This window comes from Marmota marmota, unplaced genomic scaffold (assembly GCF_001458135.2).
Source record: "Marmota marmota marmota unplaced genomic scaffold, marMar, whole genome shotgun sequence".
NCBI classification, from domain to species: Eukaryota; Metazoa; Chordata; class Mammalia; order Rodentia; family Sciuridae; genus Marmota; species Marmota marmota.
The window spans coordinates 12,504,232-12,515,052 of record NW_026000000.1 but is presented as its reverse complement, the minus strand read 5'-3'; the positions used below and the strand labels follow the sequence as shown (position 1 = coordinate 12,515,052).

At 34.9% G+C, this 10,821-nt stretch overlaps 1 protein-coding gene across 14 annotated transcripts in view; it reads left to right on the top strand.

Moving 5' to 3' along the window:
• LOC107153403 (ankyrin repeat domain-containing protein 26) overlaps positions 1 to 10,821 on the top strand; it is a 113,011-nt gene that overhangs the window by 65,917 nt on the left and 36,273 nt on the right. For all 14 annotated transcript variants that reach the window (XM_048807580.1, XM_048807578.1, XM_048807581.1 and 11 more), the window contains one exon: positions 295 to 432. In XM_048807580.1, the coding sequence (XP_048663537.1) occupies positions 295 to 432 (138 nt within the window). The remainder of the gene's footprint in view (positions 1 to 294; positions 433 to 10,821) is intronic.

The window sequence follows — 10,821 nt, the reverse complement described above, 5'->3', positions numbered from 1 at the left end:
AAAAAAAAAAAAAAAAAAAAATATATATATATATATATATATATATATATATGGACTGGGGATGGGGCTTAGTGGTTAAGTGCCTTTGAGTACCAAGAAAAAAAATCCCTAGTACCAAGAAAAAAAAAAAGCACAAAATTAAGTAATTCATATGACTTTAATAGACTACTTCCTTTTTATAGTTGTGTGTGTGTGTGTGTGTGTGTGTTTAATTTTGTGGATTGTGCTTTTAGTTAAGCTTTTAGAATTTCCCCAGTGTGACAAAACCAAAAACTTAATGAAATGTATCTCTAGGTTTTAGAGGACCGAAATGACCTCCAGAGGCAGCTTACTCAAGAACAGAATGCTAGAATATTACAAGATGGGATTCTGGCAAATCATCTTTGCAAACAAAAAGAAATAGAAATGGCGCAAACGAAAATGAGTTCAGAGGTATTTTCCTTAGTCATTGCCAATTCGTGTGTGTATTTTGTATGTCTTCATATTTTAAAAAACAACATATGCATTTTGGAAAGTATAGCCAATTCTTTATTTATTTTAACATGGTTTTTTATATACATAGTTATATATTTTGGAGTGGTGTGGCATTTGGGACTCATTGAATAAATTAATGTTCTTAATTCAACTTCATTTGTCTGTAGTAGTTCAATAGAGATTTTCACAGTGGCCTCAAAGAAAAGACTTTAATATTTTCTCTAGGAATTGATGATTTCACCATCTCAAAACCCTTTGTAGTAGCAATGGATGTTCTTTCTAGGTGTTTGCAGTGATTTCACCCCCTCGATATGAGGTTGTTTGTAACATCTACTACAAGAAAGAAAAGTATCGAAGCAGAGACCTATTTTGGATGTCATTTCCTCAAGCAACCTCTTATTTCAGTAAAAAGAGCTTTTGAAAACAATGGTATACCATAATATATACTTAGTGATATTTTTTGTTAAAAGTATTTTGTTTCTAGTGAAATAGGTATTTGTATTTTCCTCATTTGTATTAGTTTCTAAAACACCATGAAGAAGAAAGAAAGGTTACTACACCAGCAAGTAATATCAATATTGTCTAAGAACAGCCCCATAAATTTCACCTTATTTTCCACAGCATTTTGAATTACAGGACTTTTTTTATATTTATATATTTGCAATACAGAAACAACTGATTTGGTAGAATACTAGAAGTAGATTCAGAAAATATGGGGAAAATCCTGTGGCTTGCTTACATTTTTAACCTGTCTTGCAGAATTGTGATGATTGAGTTCAATGATATATGTAGAAGTGCTTATTATAATGTATACATTTATCAACAACTATAATTCTTATAAATGACTATTAAAATGTTGGAGTATTATGTAATATTTTCAGGAAAAAGTAATCTAAAATCATTGGAAAATTTTATCTGTCCAAACATATGTAGAGCTAAGGCTTTTATTATGCTGTATACATTAGATATCAGAGTATAAACCTAACTTTTTTAAAGTGATGAAATTTCTTTTTTTAATTAATGCATTATAGTTATACATAATCATGGATTTCATTTTGACATATCCATAAATGCATATACCATAATTTGCTCTATTTCAATTCCCAGTACTACTTCCTTCATTCCTGTCCTTTCTCCTCCTGATGTCTTTCCTCTCCTCTATTGATCTTCCTTCAATTAATTAATTTTTTAATTGGTGCCTCATAGTTATATATAAAAGTGGAATTTATTATGATATATTCATTACATGCACATTTCATAGTTTGGTCAGTTTCATTCTATAGTTCTTCCCTTTCCCATCCCTCCTCCCTCTCTCTGAATCTCTTTCTTCTACTCTGCTGTTCTTTCTTCTATTTTTGTGAGATCTTTTTTTCCCCCTAATTCTTTATTTCTTTCTAGTTTCCACATGTGAGAAAAAGTTTATTTCATTTAGTATGATGTTCTCCATTTCCATCAATTTATTAGAAAATGACATAATTCATTTTTTATTTTGGATGAGCAAAAATTTTATATATATCAGACATTTATCCATTTGTCTATTGAGGGACACTTAGGATGGTTCTATAACTTGCTCTTGTGAATTGTGCTCCTGCTATAAATATTTTTATGCATTTGTCACTATAATATGCTGATTTTAGTTCTTAGGTACCAAGGAGTGGGATAGTTAGGTCATATGGTGGTTCCATTCCTAGGCTTTTGGGGAATCTTCATACTGCTTTCCAGAGTGTTTGTACTAATTTGCAGTCCCACCAACAAATACATGAGTGAAACTTTTCCCCCATGTCCTCACCCAGCAATTATTATTTGTATTCTTGATGATTGTCATTCTAACTATAATGAGATGAAATCTTAGTGTAGTTTTGATTTGCATTTTTCTGATTACTAAGGGTGTTCAACATTTTTGCATGTATTTGTTAGTCATTTGCAAATTCATTTGCCCATTATTTGATAGAGCTATTTTTTTTTTCATGGTAAGGTTTTTGAGTTTTTTATATATTCTGCATATTGATTTTCTGTCAGAAGAGTAACTGGCAAAGATCTTCTCCCATTCAATAGACTCTCATTTCACACTCTTGTTTCCTGCGCCGAAGCTTTTTAATTTGAAGCTATCCCCCTTAATTGATTCCTGGTTTTATTTCTTAAGCTTTAGCAGTCTTATAAAGGAAGTCATTGCCTGCATTAGTGTGTTGGAGTATTGGCCCTTTGTTTTATTCTAGCAGCTGTGGTGTCTCTGATCTATTTCCTAGGTCTTTGATCCACTTTGAGTTGATTTTTATGCAAGGTGAACAGACAGGAATCTAGTTTCATTTTCCTACAATGGCTAGCCAGTTTTTCCAGCACCATTTGATAAAAAAAAAAGTTCTTTTCTCCAATGTATGTTTTTGGCACTTGTATTAGGGACAGATGACTAGCTATATGGATTTTTTTTCTTGGTCTCTTCCACTCTATTCCATTGATCTCCATGTCTTTTTATACTAGTACTATGCTGTTTTTGTTACTATAGCTCTATTGTATAATTTGAGAACAGGTATCATAAAGCCACCAGCATCACTCTTCTTGCTCAGTATTGCTTTGCTACTCTGAGTCTGTTTTTCCTACAGTGAATTTAAAATATTTTTCTAGTTTTGTGAAAAATGCCATTTGTTATTTTGATGGAGATTACATTGAATCTGTATATCAAAATGTAGCCATTTTGACAATATTAATTCTACCTATCTAATAATATGGGAGGTCTTTCCATCTTCTGCAGCTGTGGTGTCTCTGGTCTATTTCCTAGGTCTTTGATCCACTTTGAGTTGATTTTTGTGCAAGTTAAAGAAACATCTTCTGAGGTCTTCTTCAGCTTCTTTTTTCAGTGTTCTGTAATTTTCATTGTAGAAGTCTTTCACCTCCTTGGTTAGGTGTATTCACAGGTTGATTTTTTTGTTTTGAGTTTGATTTGGTTTGATCTGGTTTTTAAAGCTATTGTGAATGGAATTATTTTTCTCATTTTTTCTCAGCAGATTCACTATTAAAGTATAGGAAAGCTGTTGATTTTTTAAACGTTGATCTAGTATCTTGCTACTTTGCTGAATTTATTTATCAGCTCCAATAGTCTTCTGATGGAATTTTATTTTGTGGGGGGAATCTTCTAGATATAGGATCGTGTCATTGGGAAACAGAGATAATGTAATATTTTTTTCTATTTATATTTCTTTAATTTCCTTCTCTTGCCTGACTTATCTGGCTAATTTCAAGAACACACTGAATAGGAGTAATGAGAGCAGGCAACAATGTCTTATTCTTGATTTTAGAAAAAAATGCTGTTCAGTTTTTCTCCATTCAGTATGATATTTCCTATGGGTTTATCATATGAAGCCTTTATGATATTGAGATAAGTTCCTCTATCCCTAGTTTCTTCAGTATTTTTCCCATAAATGGGTGCTGAATTTTGTCAGAGGCTTTTTCTGCATCTCTTCAGATGATGTGATTTTTGTCCTTAATTGTATTTATGTGGTGAATTATATTTATTGATTTGTATATGTTGAATCAACCTTGTGTCCCTGGGTTGAAACCATTTTGATCATGGTGTACCATCTTCTTAATGTGTTTTTGAATGTAAATGGCTAATATTGTATTAAGGATTTTTGAATCTGTGATCATCAGAGTTATTGTTCTGTAGTTTTCTTTCCTTAGTGTGTCATTATTTAGTTTGAATATCATGTGATAATGACTTCATAGAATAAATTTGGTAGTGTTCCTTTTCTATTTCATGGAATAATTTGAGGAGAATTGGCATTAATTCTTCTTTACTAGACTCACCTGAGAAACCCTCTGGTGCTGGGCTTTCCTCTTTTGGAAGGTTTTCAACTACTGCTTCAGTTTATTCCTTGATATCCATCTGTTTAGGTTTTCTATATCCTCTTGGTTCAATTTGAGTGGATCATATGTGATGAAAATTTAATCAATATCAAAATAGTTCTTAATGATCCTCTGTATTTCAAAAATATTTCTAGTGATATATACTTTTCATCTCTACACTTTTGATTTGGTTCTTATTTGACTAAGGGTTTATCAATCTTGTTTATTTTTTTAAAGAACCAACTCTGCTAGATACAGTGGTGCATGCCTGTAATCCCAACAATTTGAGAGGCCAGAGGAGGGTTGTATTAGGCCAGCCTCACAACTTAGTGAGCCCTGTCTCTAAATAAATAAATTAAAAAGGCTAGGGATTAAAGTGCTCATGAGTTCCATCCCCAGTTTTAAAAAATAAATAAATAAATAAATAAACAGCTCTTTATTGTATTGATCCTTTGTATTTTTTTATTCTTGATTTTGTTAATTTTGACTCTGATCTTCATTATTTCCTGTCTTGCTCTGGAAAATAATGGAATTAGTCTGTTCTTACTTTTCTAGGACCTTGAGATGTAACATTAGATTATTTATTTGGAATCTTTCTGTATTTGTTTTTATGTAATCACTCCATATTGCAAACTTTCCTCCAGAACTGCCTTCATACTCTCAGAGATTTTAATTTTATAACTCTCTTCACATTTGTTTTTCAGATTTTTTTTATTTCTCCCCTGATTTCTTCTAAGACCCATTCCTCATTCAGAAGTATATTAGTATCCATGTGTTTAAGTGGTTTCTGTTTTTTATCTTGTGGATTCCTAGCTTTATTCCATTCTGATCTGATAAAATGCAAAAAAAAATTATCTTTTTCCTTTTTTAATTTTATTTTCTTATATTTTCTAAGACTTGCTTTGTTTTCTAAAATATGGACTATTTTGGAGAAGGTTTCATGTATAGCTGAGAAGAAAATGAATTCTGTTTTGGATTGATGAAATATTATATAGATGTCTGTTGGGTCCATTTGATTAGCATTATTTTTTAGGTCTGAAAAGCCATTACATACTTTGTGTGAGGGTGACCTATCTCTTGGTGAGAGAATTGTGTTGAAATCATCTAGTTCTATTGTTTTGAAGTCTATTTGAGGTGTTTTTTTTTTAATCAAATAGTGTTTACCTAAGTAGATGCATTGATATTTGTGACATAAATATTTCCAATCATTCTATCTTGTTGTTGGATAGTTCCCTTAACCAGCATAAAGCAACCTTGTTTATTTCTTTGAATTAATTTTGGCTCAAAGTCTACTTTGTCCATGTCACATCTGCTTGTCTTCAGTTTCTATTTGCATGGCATATCTTTTTTCATCCTTTCACCTTCAGCCTGTAAATATCTTTGCCTGTAAAGTGAGTTCTGAAACAATACATGGTTGGATCTTAGTTTTTTTAGTTATTAATCCTCTGTGCCACTCTGTGTCTTTTTGATTTGAGACTTGAGAACATTTACATTCCGTGTCATTAAAGGAAGATAATTTTTATTTCCAGCCATTTTGATTTTTTGTTTTGTTTTTTTTGCAGTTCTGGAAATCAGACTCAGGGACTACCACATGCTAGACAAGCATTTTGCATTTGATTTACTTCTATTTAATTCAGACTTGTTACCTTTTATTTGGGTATTCTTTTATTAAGATTCAACCATTTGTTGTCTCCAATTTTTTTTTTTTTTTTTGCTTATTCTACATTATTTTTCATCATGCTGTTTAGTACTCATGAATTCTTTTCGTTTCTACTTCTCTTGGAAGGGCTTTATTTTACCACAATTCTGAAAAAATAGCATTGCTGAATATAGCAATAATTCACAATGATTCACAACTTTAAGCCCTCCTTGCTTTGAGAGTCTGGGCTGAGAAATTACAGAAAGTCTGCTTTGCTTAACTTTAAATGTTTTAATCTATCTTGAGGATCTTTTTTTGATCTTGTCTATTTCTAATTCTAGGCATAGTGTATTTGAATTTCCATCTCACTTTCAAGTGTGGAAATTTTTTCTGATATTATTTATCTGACATTAAAGGTTAAGCATTCCTTTAGTTTGTGTTTTATTTCCTTCTTCTAAGCCAATGTCTTTTAGATTTGGCCTCTTAATATTATCCCAGATTTCTTGGATATTCTGGTCATGTTCTCTGTCATCTTCTCTTTATTACTGTATTTTTAAGTTTCTATACCTTGTCTTTGAGGACTGAATATCTGTCTTCTATGAGTTGTAATCTATTGGTAATGCTTTCAACTGAATTTATTTTGATATATTGAGTTTTTCATTTTCAGGATTTCTGATTGGTTCTTTTTCAGAATATCTATTCATGAAATGTTCCTTCACTTCCTATATTTCTCTTTTAGCTCATTCCTTAGTCTTCTTTTAGTTCATGATTATTTTTAACCATGAACGTCTGAATTCCGTATGACATTTCCTCCAAGGTAGTTATCAATGAAATCAGTGGTATCAATGAGATCAGTTATTGAAGTGTTGTGGGCTATTTGGGTGACTTCTTCCCTTGCTTTTTCGTATTGTTTATATTTCTACCCATCTGCTGAGGTGATTTTCTCTTCTACTTTTGTGCAAGAGACTATATTTATCGAGCTTCCTTCCCAAGAGCCTTAGGCTGGGTGAATATCTAAGTGTCAATACTCCCACTCAATGTGTACCCACTGTTACGCCTAATACCCAGCACCATTTTGAGAGAATATACTAAACCCTATTACTTGCAACTACTTTAGAACAAAGCCATGCATTAATAAACCTTAGGGGGGAAAAGCTTACTGAAAATGTTTTCCATAACTCCCCTAACCCAACTATAAAATTGGAGTTATAAATATTCTTGAATAGGTTGAGAAATCACTTATTAAAAACAGGAAAATTAGAACTACACTGAATAAGGGTTTGAAGAGTAAAGAGAAAGCAGACAAAGAAAAATTGAGAAATCAATACAAACTAAATAAGATAAAAGGAAGAAAATAGGAAAAAAGGTTAAGACAGGAGTAAATGATGCAATAGTGGAAAGAGAGACTTAAAAAGAGCAAGTGTAAATCTGAGCTAAGAGATGAAAGATAGGATGATTCAGTTTATGCTTTAAAACATTAGAAGAAATATAATCAATTGACTTGAGGACTGAAATATTGAATAATAAAGGAACAGCTATTAATTCAATATGAAAAGTATTATCTGTAAAATCAAAACTAATGTTAGAGCTACATTTCATGACAAGCTATTTGAGGTAGAGAGATGTCTTGTTGAGTCTTCCTGATGGGGATTTATAATGGGTCCTTTAGAAGATGCCCACCAATCCTTGACTTTACCTCTACAGTTCCCTGTGTGTAGAGGTAGTGATCACACCAGCTCATCTCTGATACAATTTTAGGAGGCCACCTCAGATCTTGTTGTGTCCAGGCACCACCTGGCTTTCTGGTGGATCAGAAGAGATGATCCCCAATTGCAACTTCGCAGCTGGGTCACACTGTTAGGGGGTACAATTTTGTTTGCCCTCACAAAGAAAAGCTGCATGTATCCAACACTGTCCTATCTGGTATGGAATCCCCTGTGTATACTTTGGAGTGTTCCGGGTGTGGGCATCTAAAGTGGAGGTATTTTGGTTGAAGTGATGCTAAATGGCACATGGGAAGTTCAGGGCTGCTGCACCCTATGGAGTGTGCAGGTTTACTGATCAGTGGACTTGTATCTGGTACACTGGCAGTGGCTGGTGTCTGGGGTGGATGCTCCTCTGTAAGCTCCTTTGTGGGGTGACTGCATTTCATATATGAGGTTCTCCCCTGGCATCTTAGGGTTATCCTCAGGAAATGCCTTCTGTGTTTTGGTGTGTGTCAACAAGAATTATGTCAACTGACAGTTCTGGAACTTGTAGCTCTAGACCCTCTAATTGGTGCACAGGAGCCAATTTCCTGGTTGTTACAGTTTGTACACCAACTGCTGATGTTTGTTGTCAGCCCAGAGGGCCAAGTCTTCATGTTTGTCATGTGCTCTGTCTGCTGGCCATTTGTGTTGGATGCAGGGGTGCAAACCTCAGTACTATCACTGGCTGCTGTGGATCACTCCCCTCTGCTGGGGCATGTTGATACAGCTGTATCTAAGCACTTGATGACTGTCTGCAATTGTTAAGCCTACGAATGCAGGTTCTCTATGGGCAATTTGGCACAGAAGCCACCCTGGCTACTGCAGGTCACTGGTGTTTTACCCATTATCATTGGTGTAGTGTCAATTGGTCTGTCTTCGATTGAGCTCACGCATCTGGCAGCTGTGCGGAGTACTGAATTGGTTAACTCCTTGGGAATTTCTTGCATTGGGTCAGCTCCACGCCGCTCCCTTTGTCTGTCGTCAGGGGGAGAGGGTTTCAGTAACCTTCAGCTAGCAGTGATCCCTCTACAAGGTCTTTGTAGGCATATTACTAAGATAACACATTTCAGAGGTGTTTCCTGTGGTTTTATTTCTATAGGTGGGGAGAAGTCATGTAGATTTAATTTCTTCTAGGGAGGTCAACCAGCCATGGTCTCTATTAAATGGCTGCCCTGCCCAGTTTTCTGCCAACAACTTGGGATGAATTGTGCAGTCTTCTTCACTGTCTGATGCTCCTGTTCCATTTACTGCCTTTCTTTCTGCCTTTTTTTTCCAATTGTTGTTAAGGAAGTAAGCTTTGGGGTTTTGCCTCTACTCTTTCCTATTTTGTTACCCACCCCTTCCCCCACACACTGGTCAGGGTTTGAGGTCAAGGAATTTTTTTATGTTTTGCTCCAGTAACCAAATTCTAAATCACTCCAAATCTCAAATTGTCTAAAATTGAGTTTCAGAGTACTTATTCTGTCACACACCTTTCTAGTCAGCTGTTCTTTCACATCTTCGATTCCAGATTGCAGAGGAATTGAGGGTTCCTACCTAAATCCACTCTGCCATCTTTTTTGCACTCATTATCAAATTTCTTAATTTCTTATTTTACATTTTGGGTCTCTTGTAATTATTACCACACATTGAAAGATCACTGTGGAGTGACCCTCAGCCTTTGTGTGTCCTGCCTAAGAATTTAGGTAGTTACCCCAGGACAGAACCAAGTATAGCAAGGCCAGGATAGTAATTAGAGCAGGTTTATTGCAAGGCAAGGAAACAATAAAAGAAAGTGAGATACAGCCCAGAGAAAGAGGCAGAACAGATTGACTGTTGACCCAGATGTGCTGAAATTATTATGCATAAGCTTTTGTTAGGATAGGGAGTGAAAATTTGCAGTGGCATGAAACCTTAGAATGGATGGTAGCCACTACTATTGGGTCGTGGCACTTGCACAACCATTACCCATTTGGGGGTAATCATAAACCTGCACTGTGTGAAAACTGAGAGTACACATCTATGTACTTGAGTCATTTTGTCATTTCTATTCTAGCAACTCTGACAGTAGTTCATATAACATGGTCAGTTGACTCGGAGTGCGTGGTAGATACAAATGTGACCTTGTTAACATGATCTGTGCCCATAAATTGACCCAAGAATGTGATGGGCCCCCTCAATGTGGAGGGAGAAAAACTGGTAATACCAGTGTCTCTGAGTTGTCTACCTGCATTACTATGGTAGATTTCTTAGCTTTACTTTCGCCCTACCCACATAAGGGGAAGGAGAAATATATTTCCTTACGGCAACACGTGATTAGTAATGAGTCCTCCGGGTCAGAGGCTCTTTAAAGCTTCTCCCCTCTTTTGGCCCCTCCAATTCCTGCTCATTTCTAGCTAACTACCTCCATTAATGTAGTTCAGGGAAAGACTTTTCCAATTCTAAAATTCCTTTTAAGTTATCATTTATTTTTTACTTTTATGGATTCATTGTCTTCAGTTAAATTTTTGAACTTTGGGGAATTTATGCTTCTATAAGGTTTGAAGTTTATTTTTTTTATTGGTTGTTCAAAACATTACATAGCTCTTGACATATCATATTTCATACATTAGATTCAAGTGGGTTATGAACTCCCATTTTTACCCCAAATACAGATTGCAGAATCACATCGGTTACACATCCACATTTTTACATAATGCCATATTAGTGACTGTTGTATTCTGCTACCTTTCCTATCCTCAACTATCCCCCCTCCCCTCCCCTCCCATCTTCTCTCTCTACCCCATCTACTGTAATTCATTTCTCTCCTTGTTTTTTTTCCCATTCCCCTCACAACCTCTTATATGTAATTTTGTATAACAGTGAGGGTCTCCTTCCATTTCCATGCAATTTCCCTTTTCTCTCCCTTTCCCTCCCACCTCATGTCTCTGTTTAATGTTAATCTTATCCTCCTGCTCTTCCTCCCTGCTCTGTTCTTAGTTGCTCTCCTTATATCAAAGAAGACATTTGGCATTTGTTTTTTTAGGGATTGGCTAGCTTCACTTAGCATAATCTGCTCTAGTGCCATCCATTTCCCTGCAAATTCCATGATTTTGTCATTTTTTAGTGCTGCGTAATACTCCATGGTGTATAAATGCCACA